The following is a 27,095-nucleotide window of genomic DNA, read 5'->3' as shown; positions in this document are numbered from 1 at the left end:
AACAAAACCGTAATCACGACCGTAACATATACCAAGTGTTATCTATAAGAAACCATGTACGAGACGACACCGCTATATGTCCCATATGGTCTAGCGGTTAGGATTCCTGGTTTTCACCCAGGCGGCCCGGGTTCGACTCCCGGTATGGGAACTACTCTTTTTATCGAGTCGATTCCACAGACAAAATAGGTTACGCTTTAATTGACACATTCAAATGAACTATTATTATTTGTTTGACCAAATCGAAGTCATTATTGACGTTTGTTTTTGCTGCGACTGCCAGTAAACAAGGATATACAAATAAACAAACTTTATTCAAGACTGACCACGTACACAGTCAAGATACAGTATCGAAACAGAAATAAAGTAAATTGTCACATATAAATGACTTGTATCAAGAAAATGTATCTGAAAGATAATGTACAATGAATGAAAAAAATAACAACAAAGAAGAAATAATCAAAGAGTTGAAATCCATGCTTTAAAAGTGCAAATTGAATTATGATTATTTTGTAGATTGCGTTGTTGGCTGTTATGATTTCAGAGAGGTTGAATGTCTACTGCAGGGAGCCAACTTGCTTGCGTCATCACCCGTTGCCGTCTGTGCAGTATGACGTGATAACACCGCGACTCGCCGCCCGACTTTGGAGTGAGCTTGATCCCCTCTCCCCCGGCGCTGATCGCTCTCCTGTGGCCGGCGCACGAAGCTCCCTCGAGCCGCACATGAACGGAGCCATGGCCGCGTCCTCGCACCGGATCACGCTCGGGCCGCTGGTCGCCGCCATCGACCAGGGAACCAGCTCCACTCGCTTTCTCGTAAGAGAATCTGTGCTCCCGGTGCTAGCTGTGCTACATTACGAGTCTGGCTGTGTTTACGATGGTGTCTTTTGTTTATCACATTCATCCAGAATGTCATGTGTGTTGGCTCTACTGCAATAATAAAACACATTTGTGACTTCCAATGCATTTAAAACCGACATTTTTAATTCGTTTTTTCGGGAAACCAGCACTTGAGAGGAGCATGAGAATGTCTTTCTTCAAGTAAAGCTGCAAAACACACCAAGGGATGAGATGGAAATGTCTTTGATTGACATGCAATGTATTGACAATTTTGCAAGACATTATGTCACACATAATTATGACATTTAGACCAAAAAAATGGAAATGAGCCATCACGTGCACCGAGGCTATATTTCAGGATCTTTGATTGTGCTGTGTCTGCATGGTGTAAAGTTGGACTGTCCTGTCTGTGAAGGTGTTTGTCAGTAGTTTCTGGAGCCATTTTATTCCCAGCCAGTGCAGGAGGTCTTTTGTTATTGCAGTAGATGTCTTTTCTGGGTGTGGACAGATGGTCGGGAGCCAAGAATTCGCATGAGTCATCTCAGGACTGCTGGAGATTATCGTCTCTAGATATGACTTGTACGGCTGTGTACTCAAAGTCAGTGCAGTCACAATCCCACATCGTTGCCTGAGTCTGACATGTTGTTCCAGAAGACTAAAAAGACAACATGCAAATAAAGCAAGGCGCTTTAGAGTAAATATTTGACAACTTGTTAAAATGGAAATTTCATACATTAGTTTATTTGATAGCCTGTGGTGAATGGGGAGACTAATACTCTTGGAATTTTGTCTCTCTCACACACACACACACACACACACACACACACAGACAGACTTGTTTTATGCATTGTCTCTCATTGCTGTCTCATAGCACCTAGGACCTGGATTATCTCCCTCAAAACTTAAATATGATTCATGTCGTACCAGGATTGTGAAGATTTAAAATGGTGGAGGCTCCTACACGGGCGGAGGTTTGGCAGGACCTAATGACTGCCTCAGTGTATAATGCCAATTGAAACTATAAATGAACATGATTTTATGGTTTTGAGGCAGAACCACTTTGAAACGGTGGGTGTAGGTCTCTGAGCAGACTTCTCCCCCTGCAGGAGCCCCATTAGGGGGAGTTGGTAATGGGGATGATTCATCTCACCTGGTCTGGCTCCATTACATCAGGTGGCAGTCAGTTGGTCTGTCTCCTCCACGGGTGGTCAGTGGAAGTCTGCCTTTTTATTCGTTTAAACTTGTTTTTTATTTAACATGGGGTCTTCTCTACTTTGTCCTATCTGGACCCCAGTTGTATTTAGTGGTGCGCATTTGGCTGAGTCAGCTTTCTTTCTCCCGTTCAGGTGTTTAACGCCAAAACGGCCGAGCTCCTCAGCCATCACCAGGTGGAAATCAAACAGAGCTTCCCCAAAGAAGGGTACGTGAGCATTTTTGCCTCATAATCCATTTGCATCAATGCACGTGCAATGAAGAAGTGGATTTGATTTTCCATCAATTTCAGATGGGTGGAGGAGGACCCCAAAGAAATCCTGAATTCGGTGTTTGAGTGCATGGAGAGGACGTGCGAGAAACTCACCCAGCTCAACATCGACATCTCCAACATTAAAGGTTTGACGCCGCCTGCTCTGTTTGATGTGCACATGATTTTGAAGAGGTGTTGAAGATCTGAAGACTTTGCTTTGTAATGAATGTGTGCAGCTATCGGAGTGACCAATCAACGAGAGACCACGCTGGTGTGGGACAAGGAGACAGGGGAGCCCCTCTACAATGCAATCGGTAACATCGAGTTTTGTTTCCGTCACAGATCTGACATTCTGTGATTCTAAAAGTAGTGGTTGGATTTCAGTGTTTTTAGCTTTTATGTGTTTGTGTTTGTTCAGTTTGGTTGGACCTGCGCACTCAATCCACTGTCGAACGTCTAATAAACAAAACTCCCGGAAGGAACAAGAACCATTTGAAGGTGAGCTTCTCCATCCCGAGTTGGTTTTTTTTACATCCTCATGTGTTGTCGTCTGATTAAGTCAGTGGAGATATGAGCTTTATGATACTGCATGTTCAACCTTTCACTGTATTTGTCTTTGGGCATCTTTATAATCCATTGAAGGCCTTTTCAGTTGAACTAATTGAACTCTGCAATATAAATCATCTGCCAGTGGCCATAATTGTTTTTGCTGTCTTTCAATTATTGTATCTTCAACTGCCTGAAGATACTATACAACCTAAGATATAAGGTTATGCAAGTAAATGAAGTATAATGTGTGATCAAAGTACAGAATTTAAGAAAATATGAAAAAGTTGACATGTGGGGAGAATTGGTTGAGTAAACACATAAAAACATTAATTTATTGTAAGAGTTTTTGAGATAAATGATATGATCATTTGTCTCTGGCCACCCAGGCATGCAACATCTGCAGCAAAAGATTATTGATAGGTTATTTATTTGCAATATATTTCATGCAAACAATCTCACACTGCGAGCTCAGGGCCCGCCCGTGGGACGTCAGTTTCCAGAGGGTCAAATTCCAACAGACGTGATGATAACGGTGTTGGAAGCCGCAGCAACAATATAACCATGTTTTCACTCTGCAGCACAAAACCGGGCTCCCCATCAGCACCTACTTCAGCGCGGTGAAACTCCGCTGGCTGATGGACAACGTGGACGAGGTCCGAGACGCAGTCGTGTCTCACCGCGCCATGTTTGGCACCGTGGACTCCTGGCTCATCTGGGTAAGAGGGCGCCGACCACAGCTGTCGTCCAGATGCTGGTGACATTTTGTGTGTAACTGACTGCGTGTGTGCGATTGGTGTCCTGCAGTGTCTCACAGGCGGCAAATCGGGCGGAGTCCACTGCACAGACGTGACCAACGCCAGTAGAACCATGCTGTTTAACATTCACACTCTGGAATGGGACCCAGAACTTTGCAAGTAAGGAAGCTGCGTCATCTCCTCCCTGTATTCATGGAATAGTCTGGATTCGCATTAAACCTGGATGACAATGTAAAATTGTGAGTGTCTTCCTCTGTATCCCATCAGATATTTTGGTATCCCCATGGAGATCTTGCCCAGAGTGAGGAGTTCATCCGAAATATACGGTCTCATGGTAAGTGCGCATAAATCTGTTTCTCTCTGAGTCTTCCACTTGAAATCCCTCTGCAGTGAGTGTTTAAATGAACTTGTCATCCTTCCACGATTTCACTGCTGTGTCCATTGAGTGATATTGAAGTGCATGAAGGTTTACTGAAAAAGTCTTTTAGGCATTTCTTCTGTGTGCCATTGTCTCTCCTTTCTCGCCGGTAGAAAATATGTTCTAGCCGGGTAAGTAATTCCCACCATCACTCTTTCACCTCATCATGCAGAATCTAACCTGTGGTATTTCTCTTTGGCCAAAGCAAACACTCGTTCCCACTGTGAATGTCTGAAATTCATATGGGTATTAGTTTCTGAATTGATATAGCCTCCTAACTGCTTATAGCTGATACTGATGGCTCTTATTTCTGGCAAATCCCGTGCTCATCAGTAAAAACAGATGTGATGGGCATGTAGAAATGTTTGGATTCTTTTAAGAAGTTACTGTGAACCTGAAGCACAACACTAACTGCGTCAGTAGTTTTGCTAATATATTGGTATTAACAATTAGTCCTAAGGTGTAGTTTAGAAACCCTCCTGTCCAAACAGAATGTAGGTTTCATTATTTGCAGTTTAAACGTGGCTATAAATAACACCAATGTAGTCAAATGTAACGAGGTAAAAAGCCCAACTTTTCTGCATTATTGTGTATGACAACTGTCTCACATGATCATAACTGTAAATTGTCAGCGTTGCAATGCAGGTGCTACTGGACCCATCACATTCACACTGCATCTGTAAAGTGTTTGACATTTTGTTATGTTTCAGAGTCATCTTAGAATTTGTTGAATTCATTTTTCCCCTCCATAAATAATTGCTAGTGTCATAACAAAGGGTCTGAATACTTTAGTAAGTTTATAAATAAGACTGAAATATCCCATTTACACAACACTGGAAAAAGCAGTTCAAGCTTTGTCATTGTTGAGTATTGTTGTGTTTATTTATGGGGGGGTATAAAGTGAATGAAATCTTTGTAGATGCACCGTGTATGGCCTGTTTGAAACGTAGTGGATGGCCCCTGTCCCCAAATTGCTTCTGTAACGTCCCGTCTCCCAAATGTCTTCACTCTTTGGCCAAGTTGTATTTACCAAATATCCAAACGACGACCTTGTGTAGGAGTGAAGACATTTTCATAAAAACGGGCTCCCACATACCTTGCATGTGCACATGTTGTGGTGGAATTGCATTAGTTTTGTTATTTGGCTTCATGTAGTCAAATAATGAGCTTTGTGGTGCTGTCGGGGCAAAAGTGTTTATCGCGAGTAACCCCAATGGAATTAGTTTAGCTTTTTGTGAATTGATCAACATCTTTCTTCCTGATTTGACCCAGGTCTACAATATAATGTCTTATAATCCTGTTTCCAACAGACTGAAATAATTTCAAATAGAAACTAAATGAGGCTGTTTAATCATAGTGCTGATAAACACAGAAATGCAATTTTATTTGTTAATGTGATAAAACCAGGAAACATACTTTAACAACTGTTTTCCTCTGACAGAAATCCGGAGCGCTCTCAGGTATTCCCATTTCAGGGGTAAGTGTATTTGTCTCTTTTTGTCCTCGCACACCCTCTGCTGTTAAGTGGTGTTTGAAACTCGATGCATTGTCTCTAAACGCAGTGTCTCGGGGATCAGTCGGCAGCCCTGGTGGGACAGATGTGTTTTCAGGACGGGCAAGCGAAAAACACGTAAGGTTCCGTTTGTGGAAAAAGTTGGGTGTTTGAAATTCAACCCTGATCCAATACGTCGTATGTTCCAGGTACGGAACCGGCTGCTTTCTGCTGCGAAACACTGGACCCAAGGTACATTATCTGAGATTAGGGTTTGAAAACCCTGCACACATTGCACTCGGTGACATTTGTCTGTGTTTTTGCAGCCTGTGATGTCTGACCACGGACTTTTGACCACTGTGGCATACAAGCTGGGCCGGGACACACCTGCCTGTTATGCACTGGAGGTACATTGTCCAAAAGAAAGTGGCAGTTTGACACCAATGTGTATTTGAAATTCATTTCTTTGAAGCGTCCCTGCTTCTTCCTCTTGTCAGGGCTCTGTGGCCATTGCGGGAGCTGTGGTTCGTTGGCTGCAGGACAATCTGGGAATCATCGGGTCATCTGAAGAACTCGGTTAGAGCGTCATATTCAGGACTGCGGTGTTGGATAATGCAGGTAGCTAGTCGTTATTTGCAGTGTGTGATATTTTCCTGTCTCGGTTGTTCCGCAGAGAAGCTGGCCGCGTCAGTCGGCACATCCTACGGTTGCTACTTTGTTCCTGCGTTTTCGGGTCTTTACGCTCCTTACTGGGAGCCCAGCGCAAGAGGGTAAGGCCGAGACGTTCTGCGGCGGTGCTGCAAAGTTGTCTAGATTTAATCAGCCGGCCTGCCAAAGTAAATGTTGCTCTGTCGTTAAATCCCCGTGGCACAGGATCATCTGCGGGTTGACTCAGTTTACGAACAAGAGCCACCTGGCGTTCTCTGCACTGGAAGCCGTCTGTTTCCAGACACGGGAGGTAAGTGCTTAATTTCTTGTTTTATGGTTTCACACACCATCAGGTCCAAAAATGTATTGAGAATACAATGTAGAAAGAATGAGGCGTCTACATTTAGTTTACAGTGCTTTGTCGTTATTAGCTGTTTTAGTTTTTTGTCATTGTCTGTTGCATGAGTCCTTCATCCCATTTAGGCCAAAAGAGTTGCAGAGTAAAATACAGAAGAGCATCATCAGCATGGGGGGGGATGAGTTTATGTAGTTGTCCCTCTATTATTTCCAAATGGTCTGATCCTATTTGAGTTGATATTCAGTTTTGTGGCAGCGTTTAAAATATAGTCATTACCTCTTTTATTTTTGGCAGTTGTGGAAATAATCCATGTTTTAATTTGACTTTTAACTGCTTGGACATTGCGAAAAATGGTATATGTTTTATTATGTTTGCAGATACTGGACGCCATGAATCAGGACAGCGGCATCCCTCTAACTCAGCTCCAGGTGGACGGAGGAATGACGTCCAACAGGTTGCTCATGCAGCTGCAGGCGGACATTCTCTGTATCCCCGTTGGTAAGGTTTCCTTTTAGCTGCTCCTCGATTGTCACCCGAGCTGCAAATGGTTCCAGTCCACCCACCGAGGAGGAAGTTTTCATGTTTGTTTGAAAAATGACACCAAGGTATTTCTAAACCTGAAGTCTCTGTTTATGATTGTGATCATAAACAGACACTGTGATTTAACCTTGTGTGTATCATTAATAATAAAGTCAGGGAGAGGAGTCAAGTGCTTTTTTGGGAATCAATGTTTGTATTAGTCATGTAGAAGTTGAATGTCCTAGATGAATTGTGTGGAAAGCTTCATCCTTTCTCTGAAGGGAATGTGCTTGTGTCAAGTGCATTTACGCCACCCTTTATCGTTTAATGGCAACAGGGGAGCTGTATCCAATCCCAGTTGACATTTGGCGAGTACATCCTGGGCAGGGTCACGTACAAAGCCTAAATGGAAAAGGCGCACACATTCTTTGCATAATAAACTGTTTCCTCGTCCGACTGGTCCCCCTGATGTAGTGTTTATCTGACACAGCATCGTGTTTTGCTGAGCTTGAGCAAGTCAGAAACGTATCCAAAATATTGAGGTCTTGATTGCTGTAGCATCAAAGTGTTGTTATGTAGTGGTTGTGAATGCGCGCTCTACTAATAGATTAGTCAGTGAAGCAGACAAGTTGATGAAGCCCAGCTTTTATTTGTAAAGATTCACAATTCTTAGAAAATGATGTCAATGAAAAGTGTGTAAAAAAAAATAGGTGTTATTGTTTTCAGTGAAGCCGTCCATGCCAGAGACCACGGCGCTGGGGGCGGCGATGGCAGCCGGATCAGCGGAGGGCGTGAGCGTGTGGAGCCTGAAGCCCGAGGACCTGAGCGCAGTCACGTCGGAGAAGTTTGAGCCTCAGATCAACCCCGAAGGTATGCAAGTTTTTCAGATCGACCTTGATCTGTACATATCCTCAGAAGACGCTGCTGCGGGGGAAATGAAGTTGGTTTGTGTTTCCTTGGCAGAGAGCGAGCTGCGGTACGCACGGTGGAAGAAGGCGGTTCAGAAGTCCATGAACTGGGAGACGACGGAGCCCGTGGGTAACGGAAACGGTAAGAAACACTACGAGATAACAGCGACACGAGTTCAAATAAAGCATGTACTGGGGAGAGGTTAGGAGAAATGACTCGATTTGCATCTGCTTGTCCCTCATCGTGCCTTTTGTTGGAACGACACAAAGGTGAAACCAGCATCTTCTGCAGCGTCCCCCTGGGCTTTTTCATCATGGGCAGCATGTTGATGTTAGTCGGTGCCAGATACCTTGCAGGTCAGTGTCTGCTTGCATGTTTAAAAGTATAACGCTGTGATTTGAACAAATTAATTTGAATGCACTAAAACTGTTCCCCGGTCATGTGTAAAGAATCCAACCATTCTGGGCGAGTGTGTTTTTGATAATAGGCAACGTAATTGTAAAGTACATGCATGTCTTCAAAGTGTTTGGAAGAAAGAGAGGGCTTTATGAACAATGAACCAAGTTATTTGTCATGTTATTTGTTAGCTCGGTCTGACAACAAAAAATGATCAAAAATCCTGTGTTGTACAAGTGATGTTTTGTTGTTTGTTTTGAGCTTTGTTTATATTGAAGTTTCCTGTTTATGATTTGAATCTCCCCATTAGGCCCCCGCTAGGCTCAATTCCGGAGGCTTTGCAAGACAGAGGGAAAGTGGGAACAAACTGTCAACCTCCATTCCAGAGGGACCAATTGGAAATGACTACTGGGACTTTGATGTGTTTGTTTCTTCATTCTGTTTGCAGGAGTGTGCATGCAGCGTTGTTGTTTTTTTGTACAATATTGCCAGGGAAGGATTTGAGGTTATTTATGTTTAAAGTGGTTGTTGTAACCTTTCCAAAGTGGTAGTCATTCACATGATCTCCCAGCTGTCATCTTATATATATATATATATATAAGATATATATATATATATATATAAAATGTGTAAAGTTGGGATTTGGGAAAAGGAGAGTATTGATTCCATAAGGAATGTTTTGGGTAATTTCCCAGGAGGGCCAAAAATCTGCAAAGATCGTTAAAGGATGAAGGCTGTTTATATATTATCATGTCATCCCAGCTCGGTTGTTTTAAGGTCAGGTTTGAAAGAGATATTTATTGCCACTGAATGTAAAATGCAAGCAGTCTTGACGAAGCAGCTTTATTGAGTTGATATTTTTGTAGTGTTACATTGGAACTTTATTCTGCTGTGCTGTACAGTCCGGATTAGAAGAATGAACCTGGAAGTAGTAGGAGTAAAATGAAGGTGGATTTTAAATGTAAATAAAAGCAGTGCTTCCAATCCAACGTGTTATGTTTTGATTTGTAAAGTGCACTTTTAGGATTTAAAGTGCACGAAAGCTGTGTAATCTGTTCAGGGTTCAAATGTTGTGATGATTGGCAAAGGGGGAAGTGCGCAATGGGCCTTAGTTGCAAGTAGCATCAAAATTGAAAGTTATTTAGGTTTGATCCAAAAATATATGGGCCACTACCGAATTGGTTCAAAGTCAGGTTTGAAAAACTTTGTTGTTGTAAAAAATTATGAACTTGTTAAGATTGTGTTTACTTGCTTTTTATGAAGAGTATTACAAATTGTTTTTGAAGGTTTTCACAATTTGTACAAACTTTGAAATTTGGTACAAATCTCTAAGTTGTAAATGCACTATTTTTTTTGTAAAATGCATAAATTACACATGATTGTTAAGTTTTGAGAAAACATCCAGTGTTTCGGTACTGACTGCAGTGACAAGAGATGAAGGAAATATAAACCTTTGGTTTGAATATTAAAAACACAATAGTTTTGTGGTCCAAATCACATTTTTATTCTTAACAATTGTTGGTCCAGAACCATTCTCAGGTAAGAGAAGTAGAAAACATTGACAAATAACTGATATCATTGGTACTGTATGTTAAGGGGGGGCAGTGTCAGCACACTTTGGCTGATAATTAACAAGTTTGTATTTTGTGAACTTTACCATATGTTTGGTAGTGAGCATTACTAAAGAATGATCGCAAGCACATGGCTAGTGACAATACCAAGTACCATATAAGTCATGATTTTTATATATCTCATTTAATGTCTTGGATTTAAATGGACATGACATATTGTTGGTCAAATCTATGACTTCATAAATCGTTTTTCTTGTTGGGGACCAATTCGGTAGAATGGGATATTCCAACCATACAATCAGATAGAGATGTTGCTGTTGTTTGATTTGTTTATTGAAAAAGAAAAAGATGAGCAACGCACCTTTTTTATCTTAAAGGGGAAAAGCCCAACAAGTAGGAAACGTTGACGAGGGGAGTGGCTCGTGTAATCGGCATTGAAATTGTCAATGCTTTTATTGTGAAACCGCCTCACCTGGGTGACATGTCAACCAGGAAGCTGCGTGAGTCTGTTGTTCCTCATTAGTGCTCCGGGCGTCGTCGAGCAGGAAGGTGGGACGAGGGGACTGCCGAAATATTGTGTGTTTCCAGATCTTTGTGGTGAAGAGAGATGAGTCTTTAAACATGCTGGATCCAGGAGCGAGCGACGTCACGGGCCGAGGGCACTTTTATGAAGGTCAGTTATACATGCACACTTTTCAATGGGGGGGCGGGGGGGCACTGAAGTTCATTTCTGCCCTTCACCAGAGTGGTTAGCGAGTAGCTAATCTTCACGAGAGAAAAAGGACAGCACACCTTCGTGTCTGTTTAGTCTGTGAACTCAAGTGACCGTTTATTCTGCGCATGCGCACAAGATGGCATTGCTAATCATATGATCAAATGTGCTCAACAACACACATTTGTGTTCCAGACATATCTGGAACACACGACCAAGTGCTTTTATGTCAATTGAAATCGTTGGTCTTTTAAATGACAAGTAACCTGCAACTTTAGTAATAATTAACGATGTTGTGGTTGGAATGGTAAATCATTGTTTTTCCGAAATACAGTGTTGTACTGGACGTCACCCGAGGTCCAAAAGAGTTGTTTGTGATTAGAAGCAGTGTATGTATCACACGTTAAATGCAGTCAACACCCATCAGTCTACAGAATAGGTGTCTGTAGTAACGTGAATTGTTTGTTTTGGCAAGAACCAGGATCCATCCAGAGGAACAACACGGTGAAGGAGCTCCTGATGATGAAACGCCAGGTTGGTGATAAAGATCAATGTCGAGCGCTATGAGGAAGTAGCTGATTTGACGGAATGTTTCTGTAACCATTTGCATGACTCTCTTTCAGAAGTGGAAGTGGTCGGACGAGGACAACCACACGGAGCATCATTTGAAGTTGGCAAAACCTGAAGTCTTTGCCGGCAACGAGAGTCCTTACCCGTTTGACGTAGCAGTGAACCCAAATTGTCCCCCTCATTTCCCCCCTGCTTATCCTGGAAGGATCAAGCTGAAGCCGCAGGTCACGCAGATGCCGCCTCTGTGGGGAAACGTGGTTCCGGCCGTGGAAAACAAAGTGTCTCTGTTTGACTGGCAAATCCAGCAAGCGGCCCAGAAGGTTGGAGACGTTCCCCCCGAGCTGCTGAACTGGCAAGACGCAGACGGCGACACGTACGTACGAGTTTGGAAAGTGTTACAGCATTGACATGATTTGCATGGTGCGGTACTGACATTTTCATTTCCTGACCGTCAGGTATCTTCACATTGCCGTGGCGCAAGGGCGACGGGCTCTGGCCTACGTGCTTGCTGGGAAAATGGCCAAAGTTGGGTCTTTGGACTTGAAGGAGCACAACGGCCAGGTAGGCACACTGGGCTCTTTTTCTGCTACTGTGTATCCCAATTATGACAAGAGGCAACCGGTGTAAGCAGCAATGTCACAGGGGCTAAATCAGTAGTCGCCCCAAAGATTGTGATTTTGTAACAGTAGGTCTAATTTGATTAGTTGAAATGTTGCTGCATATCAATCCCTTGTTGGTGCACTGCTTCTTGGCACTGGAACCAGGAAGTGACATGTCACTCCCAGTCACGGTCGTTCCTTGATAAGATGTGGCCACCATGACAGTTTGATTTTGTGTTCATAAGCTGACGCCTTGTTCATTGGAAAATGAAAGTAGTTTATTTCAAATGTAATTTAAGTCAAAGTTACTTGGTTACTTCCATCAACTTGATGGGGGGGGCTGCTCCTATGCAGTGCAAAAAAGGACAGGGGTCATAAATCCAATCAAAAGCAGTTATTTTTTAATTAAAGGAGAATGACACATTTAACATGTCCACACAACATTGAAGAACTTTTGGGCACAAGTCAACAAACTTGTTGTTGAGTTTGAGCAGCTGATTTTCAAGCTGAGTAGAGCTCATCCGGAGTGAAGCTTGCATAGAGCGCCAATGTGCTAGGGGCTGGCCCTGCCCCGGGTAGCACAGTGACTGTCAGAGTCAGCGGAGGATTTACATGTACATCTTTTTAGGATACAGTTTAAAGTTGTATTATTTGTTTTTAAGGCACTCAATGGGCTGGCCCAGCCTACATCACTGACCTTGTACAGCCCCAGTCAGTCCAAAGGTCCCTCAGATCCTCTAGCAAAGGTTTTCAGCACGTGCCACGCTCACGGCTCAAGCAGAAAGGTGACAGGGCCTTGCTGTCGCCGCTCCACGTCTGTGGGGCCCTCAGAACATGAGATCTGCCCCCTCCATTTCTGCTTTCAAATCTAGGCTAAAAACCCACTTTTACTCCCTGGCCTTCCTTTCCCCCTAACTGTTTGCCTCCTGTTATTGATGTTATTGAATGTTATTGCACTTTGCACGTAATTGTACTTATGTTAATTTGTAGTGTCATTGTACAGCACTTTGGTCAGTTATGCTGTATTTAAATGTGCTCTATAAATACATTTTACTTACATGTGCGCGGCTCCCTGTGCATGTCGCGCATTTCTTTCGCAAACAGTGAACTTTACGATCAGTCTTCATTTGTTGAACGTGCACGTTAGGGAACGTCATCCTCTACAGTGAGAATTGCCTTGCGCTTGAACTGTATTTTTTTTTTACTCATTAACGGATGTAATTTCCAATGTGTTTCAGTCCAAAGCTACTCAAAAAATAACAGTAACGTGAGTAAAGTAATTCTGATTTCTGTGTTTGGATTCCTGTTTGAAAGTGTGCTACAGAAGCAGTGTCTGACTTGTTTTCTGCAGAAAAGTGAATGTCATATTTGCTCTTTTTGTCACAGACAGCTTTTCAGATTGCCGCTGCCACCAATCAGCACTTGATTGTCTGCGATCTGATGGCGCACGGAGCCCAAATGGACACGTGCGACTTGTGGGGCCGCTCTCCTTTGCACGTGTGTAGTGAAAAAGGACACTTTCTCAGTCTTCAGGTAAGTGATCCTTTATTGCAGGTGCACTGCTCAGAAATGATGTTAGAACAAAAGACAGTTTTGAAATGGCAACAAACTCGTTTGGTCCGAGGATCCAAAAGCATCATGATTATTTTTTGCAGCTGGTTGAAATTGTATTATTATTCAAGATTTCCTAATGTCTTTCCAGCCTGCAGCTTCACTTGAGTTTGTTTCCTTATTTTCAAGAAGAATCTTCATTCAATTCTTGACATGCAGACCAATTTGAAGTGAAAAAAAGAGTCCACAATTGGTGCCGTTTGTAATCAAATTTTATTTGGATAGCAACTAGGGCTGAACGATTTGGGAAAATTGCGATTGACTTTTTCCGCTTTCCCCCCCCCCCCCAAAACCATAATGAATTAAATATGACCAACACAATACACTGTAGCATGAACTTTTATAACCTGTGTGCAAAATTTACCATCTTGAGAAAAAGATAATTTAAAACCAAGTCCAGAAGGATACTTTCAAAACGTATTGCGTTGGAATGTGGCGTTGTGGAGCAGCAGCAGTGTCTGCGGATGCGGTGGGCCCGTCTCTCACATGTAGAGTGCCTCTTTGGGAGTGTCGCACAGACCAGTCGATCTCTGGATTCCTTTGTTTGGCTCATAAGAATGCAATTCCGACATGTGCCACGTGATAAATAATTTGAAAATTCATCTGCTCGAAGCTTTAAATCAAATAGAATTTATTCTACTGAGACAAAAGAGACACTCCCTTTATCCTTTCTGGGACGGCCCAGAGAGGATAAAGCTCCAGCAGTAGAATGAGGGTGGTCACATGACAAAGGGTGTCATCCTAATTGTATTTAATTAATGTTCATCCTCAATACTTGTTCAATATGTGCCTTTTTTATTTTGGTGTTGACACCTGTTCTTAAACTATTTCAACATGCACTAATTAGCTCCATATTGAATTGTTTGCGTTCAATACTAAACTATTCAAATATTACAGTTTCATGTTTTTATTTTTAACAAGCCAGCATCATGATGGAGCAAACACAAATTTTGGGGGGAAATTGTTGAAGACCTGTTCTAGTTTCTAATACCTGACAATGGTGCTGCTGTCTCTCGACCCATCTAGCAGTTGGGCAATAAACTGAGATCAGAACGAGGACGCACTTTACTGACTTTTTGCCAAGGCTGTCCTGTAGAAACTGGCACAATTTCAAAAACACAGCTCGTGTTCCACAAGAAAACTTGTAATATTTACAAATGAAGTTTGCTCAATATTCACAGCGATGACCTAAAATTCTCAGGAGAATGATCACTATGGCCAATTTATTCTGTGCTTCTGAAGTTGATGCGATCCCCAAATTTGGGGCAGCTTTGGGGGTTTGTGTCAGTCGACTTACCTCATCTGTTTTAAACAAAGACTTCATCACGTTTCCACAGACAATCTGCCAGAGTCGCCAGCCGATTGACGCGGACGTCTTCAATTACGAGGGTGAGAATTTTACCTGTCGTGCAAAGTTGCCGCCTCCATCGGATTTAACAATCTCTCTCTTCTTCTTTCCCTGGAGGTCTCACCCCGCTCCACACGGCAGTTTTGGCGCACAACGACGTCGTCAAAGAGCTGCGGCGTCTGGAAAGTCCCTGTTCGTCCGCGGCCATGCAGAGGAAACACACGTTTGTGGAATGCATCCAGACTCTGCTGCTCATGGGCGCGTCCCTAGCGACCAAGGTAACTTGTTGCAAACAAACACTTGTTCTTCCTGGTGACATCACCTGTGTGAAGTTGGCCCCCCCCCGTCTCATTCAAAATATTAAAATGACACTGCTGTTTGTTTGTGCCAGGTTTGTGCCGTCGTCATTTCAGGTTGTGTTCATTGTTTACTCGTGTTTCTTGCCCTATTTGGATTATGTTTGTGTAACGGATCCTGCAGTAAACTACTGAGTCCTGAGTACTGAGTTCTGCTGCACATCACCTTCAATTCTTAACAACTGTATTTTAAGTTAATAAATATGCCCACGTTTGACCTCCGCATAATTGATTGTTCCCCAATCATCACATTTGTTGTTTGCTTGTTTTCTGTGCGTTATTTTCAAATACATTGGATTTGGTTCACTTCAGTCTGGTTTTTGATTTAGATGTAATATTCTTTATTAGCCACTTGTCACGGTATCTACTGTAAGTAGCAGGGTCATGAGATGAAACACAAACAATAGATGTGCACTCAGCCAGAGCAGCACTTGACCGCAAAGCAGAAGAAACTGGCTAGTATCTATTTTTTGTTGGGTATATAAGACCTTGTGAGACAGTGTTTGAACAATTAAAATACAACCATGACATCGACGCATCAATTCTTATAGGTCCAATCAAGGCTTTTACCAAATACAAATTTAAGTCACCCATGTCATTTGTAAGTATTTGGAAATGTGATAAGAGAGGGCAAATTCTCAGGTTGGCAACAAATCAGACTTTATAAAATAGCATCTTGAATGGAAGTTTTTTACTGCTCTTTTGTGTAGAACAACGGCCTAAGGAGCTCATTTCCAATGGAAAGTCTGCAGCAATTTCGACCATACACTGGAGGTCCACTTCCATTGATGCTGCTTCTGTGTTGCAGTTCGACTCCCTCCACAAGTGCCCTCTTTTTTCTATAATGCCCCATCAACAGGTACTAGGGGAACTCCTCCTGCAGTCTGAATTTGAGCACTGGGTCTGTCACCAGACTAGGAGCAGAATTAACCTGCTTTGCTCCTGAATAGTGTGTTCAGGAGGATTTCTGCCCTCTGTCACAATGCTTGTGACTAACTTGAAATTTTCACTGTCACAGAGCAGAGACACTGACAGAATGAGTCAAATGCACATGTGTGCCTGCCTATCTTAACAGGTTTGGCCAATTTGCATTTTATTTGGCTCTGGGTCCTTTGAATGGACTGAGAGCGCTGCAGAAGAAAAGCCGCATCTGTCCTTCGATCCAGGCGTTGGGCAGTTTTCATGTTTCAGATTTTTGAATCCCGCCTCTACATGAGCACAACTGCCGGTGGCCGTGCTGCCTGCAAAATATTTGAGCACATCCTGATTAAGTGAGGAAGCAGCTCAGGAAGGAAATTCAGATTATCCCGGTCACCCCCCCATGTGATGCAAGTAGCCCTCAACACACATTTCGGCATCTGTCAGGGTTGTAGCCCTGCAATTATTTTTTGGAGACCTGTTTTAAAGATTTCGGAGTTGACTGGTCTGCCATGTTCATCATTTCCCTCGGACTCGCTAAGGGCACTCTGCGTCCCTTTTTTCGTAGACATCGAGTGATGAATGGCAACATCTACTCGTATGAAGCAGGAGGTAACTGATTGAGTCTGCGTGACCCTAGTACACCAAAGCAGGTATATACATGAAAGCCCTTAGGTGTGAAGGCCTTGACAAGAGCCCCTAATAATGCCAGTGAGAAATCCTTTGGATTAGCCAGTTTGCAATGCTGTCAATGTTGTGCTTTTCAGACAGCATCTGTACTACCGGTGTGTGTATAAACATTTACTAATTGGTATTAATTTGGACAGCAGACAAAATCACAGACTATTTGTATGACATTTTGACGTTGACAGGGGGGCTGTTACATAACAAAACAACATAGCAAATCAAGTTTTAATAATAACTTGGCACATTCAAACGCGAATATATTTTAAACTATAGTGGCACAAACCAGCACAAACGATTGGGACTATTTTGATGAGATTTAAGCGTGAACAGGTACGTCACATGCAATTTTTGAATTACTCTAAATCCTTACCAGCACAACAGCAGTCATTTTAATATTTTGAATGAGACGGGGGCCAACTTCACACAAATGGTGACATCAACAGCTTGTGCTGATTCCAACAGGATCTGAAAAGCGGCCGGACTTGTCTCCACATGGCTTCCGAGGAGGCAAACGTGCAGCTGCTCAAGCTTTTCCTGGACCAGCGTCACTCGCTCTCCGTTGTAAATCTTAAGGTTGGACGCCTCCTTCGCAAATTGTCCGCCAACTCGAAAAGTCGGGTCGACTCACAAACTGCCTTTTACGTTTCAGACGTTTAGCGGAAACACCGCCCTGCACGTTGTCAGCGCTTTGCAAAATCACAACAGTCAGGTTGACGCGGTCAAGCTGCTGATGAGAAACGGAGCCGACCCCGGAACCAAGAATTGGGAAAATGACGTGCCGTCTCAGCTGGCGCCCGAAGGAGCCGTTGGGGAAAAGGTACGCGGTGTCTAAAGTAACGTCTTATTATATTTGTGACACGCTGACGTTTTCAATTCCCCTTGTCCTCAGGTGCGGCACATCCTGAAGGGGAAACGAGTGTACGCTTAAAAAACACTGTCAGTCAGACAGTCCGCTCTATGAACTATTTGCCAAAGTATGGCAGATGTGGTTGTCGTTTCTGGGAAACATGCCTCATTGTTCATTACCGTGTAATGCTACAAGTAACAATGTTTATTGAGGGATTAGGGTTTTTACTTTTGGATCAATATATTTTAACTCTGCTTTACAAATAAAGTCTCTTCATTTTTGAAAACTCAACTGGTTTGTTTGCAACTCTTTCAACAACAACTGGCTGATGTCACATTTATTTTGTCCAAAACATTAACTTACACATCAACTACAAACAGTTGTTAAGCCTGAAATGCCAACAAAAAATAGAAATAGAAATCCAGACAAAGTCTAGTTGCTTCACAACTCATTTCTTCTTCTTGTCCTGCGTGCTGCTGGAGTTGAACCACTGGTCCAGCAGCTTCTTGCTGTAGTAGATCTGCCAGCCGTGCACCTGCACGGCTATGACAATCACCAGGTACATGACCGACACGGCCGAGAAGCCAAAGATGAAGCGGTACGCTTTGCCGTGGCGGTACAGCTGCTGCGCCACGGGAAACATCTCCATGCTGCCGTAGATGAGCGGGGCGATGCAAAAAAGGCCGCCGCTGATCATGGAAATCACCAGGTAGCTGATGTTGTTGCGAGGCAACGCCAACAAGCTAAAGACTGTGGGAACGATGCTCAGGAGGTACGGATACTCCCACTGGTACGGCGTGGCCACCACCTTGTACGACACCAGGCCCAGCTGGCTCACCGTCACCTGAGAGGTACAACGCGTCATTTGGCTGCGACTCAATACAACTTTCCAGGTTGGACTCTGGTGGTCGGACCTTACCTGAGCTGCCATCAGAACCCACATCAGGACGTGGACAATGTTGAGTTTACGGACTTCAGACTTCAAGGCCACGCTGTGCAAAAAAACAAACACAACATCTAATATTCATCACATTATTAAAAACAATACATTGACAGTTTTAGTGTTTACTATATCATATTCCTACCTCATCTGGTAGTGGGAGGCAACCCGCTCCCGGTGCTCAAAGTCACTGCCGTCCGTGCCGGCTGCTCTCGGACCTGCTCGAGAAGCCATGGTGAGGATCTGAAAGCAAAACACAGCATCTGTTCACTGACTTACAACAAACACATTCGATAACTTCAGTGACTTCTTTCCTCCTTATTTACTAAAATTAAAATTGTAAACTCACTTCACAGGACACAATTAGTTACAATCTAAAACATCACATCAAATAAATTCCAATACTAAACACACCCGGCCTACATATGGATGCAATAGCACGGCCACATTTACTAGAGCCACGAACGTGTGCAACTCTACACGTAAACAAACTGGATCGGTCAAGGACACGGCTCGTTTGTATCAAACCGTCTCACACACGTCTTGCTGATACCTCTACTTGATTCGACATTAACGTCAAGTCAAGCTGACACGAGTCATAAAGCCCTCACCGGGGCAAGAGCTGGAGCTACGATCAAAGAGCAGCCGTTCAAAGTCTTTCCAAAGACGCAGGAACACTGACGACACAATACAGACGACCGACCAAGCTAATGCCGGCTACATGCTAACCGTTAACTACCGTTTACACACCAACGAAGTGTCGGCTCGTTCGTGTGGCATTGCACAAGCGCACACACACACACAGACACACTCACTCAATATTGGTTTGAACGCAACACTTACTTTGTGCGTGGCTGTGCTCGCGAAAGGTTCATCAATGTCTGCTAACAGGCAAAGTGATGCTAGCTCTCTGCTTCCATGCCCAGAGGAGGAGGAAGTGAAAGTGTGACACCTCGATATGTGATTGGTCACAATGTCTCCCGTTCAATTCAGCTTTATCGACAATGGAAACGACACAATCTACTTGATTTTTCTTTCTATGGGGAATTTCTATATTTACAGAAATAAAGAATAAAAACATTCAACTAATGACTACACGATTGCATTTTACTTCTCCTTTGCCCCCCCCCACACTCCAGACCTTTCATTCATTACTTAACACAAGTTCACAAAAACAGTGTTTAAGGAAGTACTATTTGTGTGGAAAATGCACATCAGATTCCATTTCACGTGCTCTCAATAGCCTGTCAAATTGTCATGCATCCTCATTTGCGTACAAATGCACACACAAAGTATAGACTACAACCAACAACATTAGACTGACATGTGCCAAATACTCACGACGAGGACATTTACTAGGATGAGGTCTTCACAGGTGACTGACATACACAAACCTATAGCAACCCCCCCCTTTGGACACAACTGAAAATGCGTCAAATAACTAGGTCATTACAAATGGCCAATTTTAAATTAAAGTCATTTCATCATTTATCTTGCAGTGAGCGGAAAAATACAACACTTTGCCACAGGATGATGACAGTGTGGCGCTACTGCATTGTTAAACATAACATGTGTTGCGTCATGATCGATTCAATTAAACAGCGCCAAAGGCCAGTAGGCGCCCCTGAAGATTCGATTGACGTTCAATCTTCTTTACAAGTTGCTGATGTACATGTTACAGATTTGTGGACAAAAACACATTTAGACAACAGGTTCTTTTTATTTAGAAACACAACATTCACACATTTGGCCACAGTTTCTTTTTCTTTGCTTATGCATTGCACCATTGTCCAAACAAACAGGAACAACAGTTTATAACAACTTCATTCCAAAATGCCACATCCACCGTTTCAACTACTGTTCTAACAAATACTAAATATCTTAGTGGCAAAGTGTTTTTGGACAGAACAGATTGGCTGTCTGTAGATTCCAAACATTTCTGTTGATCACAGAAACAAAAGTTATGCTTACTAATCAGTAGTCAAACAAATAAATTACAGATCATTCAGACTAACTGACCAAGAATCAACATCTACTCAAAACAAAACTAATTTGTCAAATGGTCACTAGACAACAATCTGCCAAATTGCAGGCAAACTTTCATTTACTTCCAAACTGAGGTGTGGCGTGAAGATGGAGACAAACACGTGGTGCCAGACTTGAGACTAAACATTTAGTCACGTTTCAAAGCTGCATTTCCCAAATAACATAAACAACAATAACTTAACAACTATGCGATAAACACACTGTATGTTACCATAACAGATTAAATGCATTGTACCATAAAACCCATATGATTGTATGTGCCCGGTGTTAAACAATTCTTCGACATACAGCCGCATTAATCAAGAAATTATTCCCGCAAAGTCATGGATACAGATAAATGGTGTGAGGATGGATATATGAATAAATGTAAGCGTAAATAAATGATGAAAACCAAGATATTTCTGACTGACTTTTCACCTCGCCGCTTCCTACGTCTCATTGCCGATAACCGCATGTGGATCCCAGTTGTATAATGCAAAGAAGAATTTGATCAAGTATGTTGTCGCGTCAAGAACCATCGCTCGCTCCTCGTAAACTATTTCACTTCCGCCTCGAGTACCTTCTTTCAAACGGCTCGCTTACATCGGGTACAACAAGTATCCGGAAAATGTCGAGTGGACGTATTGACCCGCGTAAAGTCCCGCGGCCTGGTCCGACGGCAGCTGCAAGTGCACGGCGTCACCTTGTCGCAACGGGAGTACGGCGCTTCCGGACGCCTGATCCAACAAGCCCTTTTTGTACTCGTCATAAGTGTACATGACCGGCTCGTTGTTCTTCATCAGCGCCACCCACACGTTGCTTCCCTTGCAGTGGACGTGGTAAGCAAAGTAGTAGATCCCCGGTATGGTACAGGTAAAAGTACCAGTTTGGGGATTGTAGTCTTGATTGCCGTTGTGCAAGAGTTTATCAAAGATTACCGGAGAGCCCACGAGAGGAAACGGATTTGTGAGCGTGGCCGTAAACGACGGCAACTCCGCGCCGTCTACGCCGCTCTCGCCTCCGTTTTTCTGTTTCTTGTAACCTTGTCTTTGACCGCTGTACGGGCCGCTCGCCGGGAGGACCAGTCCCAGATCGGGAGATACAGACGGAGGTCCCGGAGGACCGGGGGGTCCGGGTTGGCCCCGTTGCCCCGGATATCCAGGTTGGCCGCTGGGACCGGGGTTACCTTGAGGACCGACGACACCGGGCGATCCCGGTTTACCGTCTCCGGGATAGCCGGGTTTACCCGACACCCCCGTTTCGCCTTTTGGGCCCGGCGGGCCTGGAGGTCCGATCGGTCCCCCTGGTCCCGTGATCCCTGGAATTCCCTGAGGTCCCTGCTGGCCCGTTTCTCCAGAATTTCCCCCCTCTCCTCTCGATCCCGGTAATCCGGCAGCACCGGGGACGCCCGGTAAACCCCTCGTACCTGCTTCTCCTTTAGGGCCGATAGGCCCTTGAAAACCTCTCTGTCCCGGTTGTCCGCCCTCTCCCGATCTGCCCGTCTGTCCCGGAAGACCCGGAGGCCCCAATTCGCCCTTTGTTCCGGGATATCCCTTTGTTCCTCCGGCACCGTACTCTCCCTTTTGTCCCGGGAAGCCCAGACTACCGGGAGGGCCGATTGGACCCGGTGGACCGGGCGTACCGCTGAGGCCGGTGGGACCGATGACCCCTTGAACGCCTCCCTGACCGTTATCGCCTTTAAGGCCCGGAGGTCCAGGAACACCTCCGTGTCCCTTGTGACCCTTGGGTCCCGGGAACCCCGGTTTACCGTAACCCGGTTGTCCCGGACCCCCCGGTAAGCCTTGCGGGCCCGCTTGCCCTTTACCTCCCGAGATCCCTGGTTGACCTCTAAATCCATCTTGTCCCGGTTTGCCAATTCCTGGCAAACCTGGCTGTCCCGGTTGACCCGTTTCCCCAAATGGTCCCGCCTGGCCTTGTTCTCCAGGTGGACCTGGTTTTCCTGGTAGTCCCTGTTGTCCAGGTACTCCATTGAGGCCAGGTTTACCGATACCGGGGAGGCCCACGTTCCCACGTGGACCGGGTGATCCGCCAGGTCCTTTCAGACCTGGCAAACCGGGGAGACCGATTCCTTTGTCTCCTTTGGGGCCCGGGGGACCGTATACCCCAGGTGGACCCTTTTGACCCGGTTCCCCTAGAGGTCCCGGCTGGCCCGGAAGCCCCTGGCCTCCCGTTTTCGAAATCCCGGGGAGTCCGGGGGGACCCGGAAGCCCGGCGGGACCGGGAAGTCCGGTTGGTCCCTCGCTACCGCTTGGACCGAGTTCGCCTTTTGGTCCCGTCAACCCCGGTCCTCCCGGTTTCCCTGGCAATCCCGGCATACCGGGCTTTCCGATTCCGGGGTAACCGTGAGGACCTGGAGGCCCCGGCTTTCCCGGTAACCCGGGAAATCCCTGGCCTGGTTGTCCGGCAGGGCCCTGTGGTCCCGGTGGTCCCGTCGGTCCAGGGGGGCCTTGAACTCCTTGCGGGCCCTCTTGGAGACCTTCTACGCCAGGGCCAGGGGGAGGTGGACCTTTAGCCCCTCTGGGGAATGTCTGACCTGGAAAACAGTGGAAACAATTGATGGATATTGACCCAAAGCATTGGTTCCAATTCACATTTATTTGGGGATATTTCCTATAAACCATTGAGCAATGTGGGTGTTATATGTCTGTTCTGCTTTGCCCTATAAAAAACTGTTTTGGAGTAATGTTGCTTTATTTATGAGGGTTATATGACAGGTTGTGTTGTACAATTGGTATATCCTTAGAGTAAATCACCTTTGCCTTCAAACAATGGTCTCACTTTTCCCTTTTGCAAAGGCAGCTGAGGCAGTTCTTTTCCATACTGAGGCACTAATGGCATGAGTGGCATCTCGTTCCCCAAAAACTGTTGCTGAGGGTACCCGTCGTTGTGCTGCGGCAGAGGTTGGTGAGGTGGCTGGTTGTGTCCGTAATACACCGCCCCGTGGGCTGGGCGTAACAAACACAGCTGGAACACTGGGACGAGTAGAGGGAGGAAATGGACCGCTGCGGACACCATTTTTTCTAAAGTGGAGAATAAAGAAAGAAAAAATCCTGACATAAATGTTAGCAGATAAATCTCAAGTTAAACTCCACAACAAATCCTTTTGAAATCTTATAGATGGCCATTTTCCATATCCAACTATTATGCAGAATGACCTATTGAATCCTACAAATACTATCACTAATTTTAATTTGGAAAGTTACAGGTAACAAAGTAAAATCAAACATTTCAATCAAAACTTTCATATTTCCCTAAAACTAATAAGTAGTAGAAATACACAAGTAACAAAATTGCATCTGTCCTACATTTAACTATGCAATATTTTCCCCTTCTCTGCTTGGAAGTATTAATAGTAAAGATCTGATATTCTTCCATGTGACCAGTAGGTGGTGCTGTTGCACAAAGCGGATGGAATAAAGCAACCGAGGTACTTATTCAAAGGAAATCCACTGTGGTCAAACTTGCAAAAATAAAACTAAACCCCCTCTCTCTTCCTCTGTTTAGACAAGTCTCATATCCTTGACGTGAATTACATCGCGTATGTTGTTCAACCATAAATCATAATTACAGAGGCCTCGCAGGAGACGTCGGAACTTAATCCCTAATCCTTTAAACATGTCCGCGCTAAAGACATTGGGTGAATGTTGCCAAGAGAGCAGCGTGAAAACAAACGGTGGAGGGTGAATGTATGTTTTCCACCTCTGTGTTATTTGTGTGCTCTGAAACCTCAACCGAGGAGACTGAAACGTTTGGGGAGCTCGCACAATGAAAATCAGACTTGCTTACATTTTTTAGAGCAGTTATTGAGGAAGGAGAAAACCAAAGCTTCAGGCTGAATGTGATTAGAGGGGGATAAAACTCTTTGGGTGAATATTTAAATGTGCGCACTATACAGTCTTATTTCTGGAACGTATAGTCTACAAGCTACAATTAAACCAATGTATTTTTTGGGTCAAAGCTGATTGTTGGAAATATATCTTAAATCTATATAATATTACAGGTCATGGGAAGATATTAAGTATATCTGAGGTTGTTTGTTTAAACTAAATTCCTGGTTATATATATGAGACCACAGCTCATCATTTAGAACCTGAGATTAAAAGTACTTTTGAAATGTTGCTGGAACCTCAAACACTGACTGTACTTGATTCTCAGTGCTGAATTTCCCAAGAGGCACGCGGTGACGTACAACATGTTTATCTTCAAGCAAACTGCATAATCACAGACACATCGTTATAATCTTAACCAAAGTTGTCTAAAACACCGCTTCTTACTTTCGGCGTTCTCCTCGTCTCAAACGTAAAAGTCGTCTCTCTCCCTGGTTCCCCCCAACTTTACGTCGCTTCTCTGGGTCTTGTCCGCTGCATAAGTGGGACGGTGGCCGTGCACGGGATTCCGGCCAGGTGTTGGCTGCGATCCCGCTGTTCCCTGCGGAAATATGAATGTCAGGTTGGATGAATGTCAGGCGGTGACCTTTCACAGAGGCCTGGGGTTTGTAACACTAAGCTGCCATCCCCACGTGGCAGATATATTCTGGCCCCGATACAGTTTTGCTGAGATACACCGACTCCTCCAACGATGGGGGTATTCAAAGGAAATATAGCAAAACTGTGCCTTTGCAACTCCATGGCGAGATAGCTATGACGACATTTTCAGGCAAAATTGTTTTATATTGTCAACCTACAGCAAAAACACAGCACAAACAACAGGACTTCCTTTCAATAGGCTACAAACTAATTATGAAACACTTCATAGTCATTGCAATTCACTGTTATCATTCACCACACCCATCTGACTCAATTTAAAAGATGCCAACTGTAATGTTTGGATCCAGCACCACAGACAGAGTCTGTGAAGCTGATACTGAATGCCCATATATGTAAAGTCCATACAGTTATTATAACTGACCTATGATCTGTTTCACTGTTCATTCTCAAAGCTACAAATCACATTAGACCCTAGCCAAATGGGGATTTGAACCAGATGACTTGACAGAACCACTGCACCACCGTGCCAACCCTTGACATAATTCAACAACTTTAAACTTTTCAGATTAACAGAGCAAACAGGAGCATTACATTAGCTCCTGCTATGTTTAAGAATGTATTATTAAAGTTATTTGTAGCCTTCATACATTCCTGCATATAGTTACAGATTCTAGGGCTGAGGATTTTGGGGTTTCAAATCAACTCAGCAAGTCCAACACAAACCTGAAAGGTCATTACAACTTAAACAGATTTCATTTCACTTTGTTGCCATATTCCGACAATCACTTTCATCATTTATACATTTACATCAGGTTATATATCTGAGTTTCTGTTTCGCTGGCTTACAAAATGTATTACCTGCAAATGGACGTGTAAGTTAAGCGTAGATCTATCAGATTACTGGAAACTGTATAATGTTGAGCATGTATCTGACCGCAGCAGAAATTAAGCACCTATTAAAACAATAATCTAATCAATCAATCTAGATTACCACCTGGCCTGGACGGCGAAACCACAGTAACTCCTCGAGTAACATTCATCAGTGTGTGGTTTTACATTTGTAATGAGTGTTTGGTTGAGAAAATGGGACAATGATAGTTAAACTGAAAACAGCTGCACTGCTACTATAACATACTGCGTTTATGACCAGAACAAATAACTTCTTCAAGTATTATCTCAAACCCTAGAGCCGTAACAAAACATTTGTTAAACATCTTTTTCATATATAAACCCAATTGATCCTCACGTATTGATCTTCTAAATTGAACATGATATCACATGTGGGGATGCTAAGCCGGTCATCGCTGTAGTTAAAACCCTTTGTGCTCGCATAAAGAAAGCCGTTCTCTTTCCCTCCAGACGAAAACAAAAAGGGGAACATGTGCTTGGCGAGGAAACGAGACGACCTCCGTAAAACAATAAGTCAGCAAAACAAAGGCACGGCGCTTTGAAACACATGTTCCCTCTGACCTCCGAGGCTACGTCAGGGCCAAGAAGCGGAGAGAAAAACATCAAATCTCATCCCATTTACGGGACGGGCTGCATGAGTAGCACAGCTCATTTGGATGCGGAATTCCATCGCCGGTGACCTCATGTCCCAGAGACGCATGCAGCACAGTCGAGGACTTCTTCTGTTTCAGCATAAACTCAGAACAGTGAATCGCACATTTGTCTTCTGTTCTCTTTAGATATACCTGAAACCTCTTTAGCCATCTTGTTGTATTATGGTCAAATCCAAGTATTCCAATTTCTTAATGAATAAACAATTACTCAAAAGTTGGTGTATAAAGCTCTATATGATCAGTTGGGTTCCACTTTTCTAGGAATGACTTTATTCCTCCGGGGACTTTCTTGAACAGTTGTACCATAATAATGCTTCGATTGGCCGTCTCTTTATGCGAGAACCCCCAAGAACTGCTGAGAGTCTAAAAAGGGATCCAATAACATAAACAATAAACAACATTTGCCAGAAACCAGTCTGTTTTTTTTCCGTGGCCAGCTTCAGAAAACGTTCCCCCCCTCCTCTTTGATAATTTCCAGGACAACCTTCAGCT

General features: G+C 43.9%; 4 protein-coding genes and 1 non-coding gene across 8 annotated transcripts in view; 3 read left to right on the top strand and 2 right to left on the bottom strand.

The window, feature by feature from the left end:
- The first annotated feature begins 79 nt into the window (after positions 1-79).
- Positions 80-151, top strand: trnae-uuc (transfer RNA glutamic acid (anticodon UUC)). The gene has a single exon. It is a non-coding gene; the product is annotated as a tRNA-Glu (tRNA).
- Positions 152-495: 344 nt separating this feature from the next.
- Positions 496-9,333, top strand: LOC133933417 (glycerol kinase-like). 2 transcript variants are annotated; one of them, XM_062380524.1, is made up of 21 exons: positions 496-816; positions 2,187-2,260; positions 2,345-2,451; positions 2,542-2,619; positions 2,724-2,803; positions 3,433-3,570; positions 3,659-3,768; positions 3,877-3,943; positions 4,141-4,158; positions 5,469-5,504; positions 5,590-5,657; positions 5,729-5,771; positions 5,846-5,926; positions 6,017-6,095; positions 6,193-6,289; positions 6,393-6,477; positions 6,903-7,023; positions 7,771-7,914; positions 8,008-8,094; positions 8,223-8,309; positions 8,660-9,333. In XM_062380524.1, the coding sequence occupies exons 1-21, from the start codon at positions 535-537 to the stop codon at positions 8,668-8,670; spliced, it is 1,893 nt and encodes a 630-aa protein (XP_062236508.1). In that variant the 5' UTR covers positions 496-534; the 3' UTR covers positions 8,671-9,333. The 2 variants fall into 2 exon arrangements, with proteins under 2 accessions (XP_062236508.1, XP_062236509.1); XM_062380525.1 differs by lacking the exon at positions 4,141-4,158.
- Positions 9,334-10,418: 1,085 nt separating this feature from the next.
- On the top strand, positions 10,419-17,859 carry nfkbiz (nuclear factor of kappa light polypeptide gene enhancer in B-cells inhibitor, zeta). 2 transcript variants are annotated; one of them, XM_062380712.1, is made up of 10 exons: positions 10,419-10,593; positions 11,114-11,166; positions 11,256-11,575; positions 11,658-11,763; positions 13,188-13,334; positions 14,750-14,801; positions 14,878-15,038; positions 17,184-17,294; positions 17,371-17,538; positions 17,611-17,859. In XM_062380712.1, exons 1-10 carry the CDS (start codon positions 10,542-10,544, stop codon positions 17,647-17,649), a joined length of 1,209 nt encoding a protein of 402 aa, XP_062236696.1. In that variant the 5' UTR covers positions 10,419-10,541; the 3' UTR covers positions 17,650-17,859. The 2 variants fall into 2 exon arrangements, with proteins under 2 accessions (XP_062236696.1, XP_062236695.1); XM_062380711.1 differs by having other exon boundaries at positions 10,421-10,593; positions 11,108-11,166.
- A 31-nt stretch (positions 17,860-17,890) lies between these two features.
- jagn1b (jagunal homolog 1b) lies at positions 17,891-18,751 on the bottom strand. Its single transcript, XM_062380713.1, has 3 exons — positions 18,654-18,751; positions 18,488-18,560; positions 17,891-18,412 (listed from the first exon to the last, which is right to left on the bottom strand). The coding sequence occupies exons 1-3, from the start codon at positions 18,740-18,742 to the stop codon at positions 18,017-18,019; spliced, it is 558 nt and encodes a 185-aa protein (XP_062236697.1). The 5' UTR covers positions 18,743-18,751; the 3' UTR covers positions 17,891-18,016.
- A 601-nt stretch (positions 18,752-19,352) lies between these two features.
- Positions 19,353-27,095, bottom strand: part of col8a1b (collagen, type VIII, alpha 1b) — a 30,083-nt gene continuing 22,340 nt past the window's right edge. For both annotated transcript variants that reach the window (XM_062380709.1, XM_062380710.1), the window contains 3 exons: positions 24,829-24,982; positions 23,308-23,574; positions 19,353-23,087 (listed from right to left, as the gene is read on the bottom strand). In XM_062380709.1, coding sequence (XP_062236693.1) covers positions 21,133-23,087; positions 23,308-23,569 — 2,217 coding nt within the window. In that variant the 5' untranslated portion in view covers positions 23,570-23,574; positions 24,829-24,982 and the 3' untranslated portion in view covers positions 19,353-21,132. The remainder of the gene's footprint in view (positions 23,088-23,307; positions 23,575-24,828; positions 24,983-27,095) is intronic.

The sequence above is a fragment of the Platichthys flesus genome, chromosome 22 (assembly GCF_949316205.1).
Source record: "Platichthys flesus chromosome 22, fPlaFle2.1, whole genome shotgun sequence".
NCBI classification, from domain to species: Eukaryota; Metazoa; Chordata; class Actinopteri; order Pleuronectiformes; family Pleuronectidae; genus Platichthys; species Platichthys flesus.
This window is presented reverse-complemented; position numbering and strand designations above follow the sequence as displayed.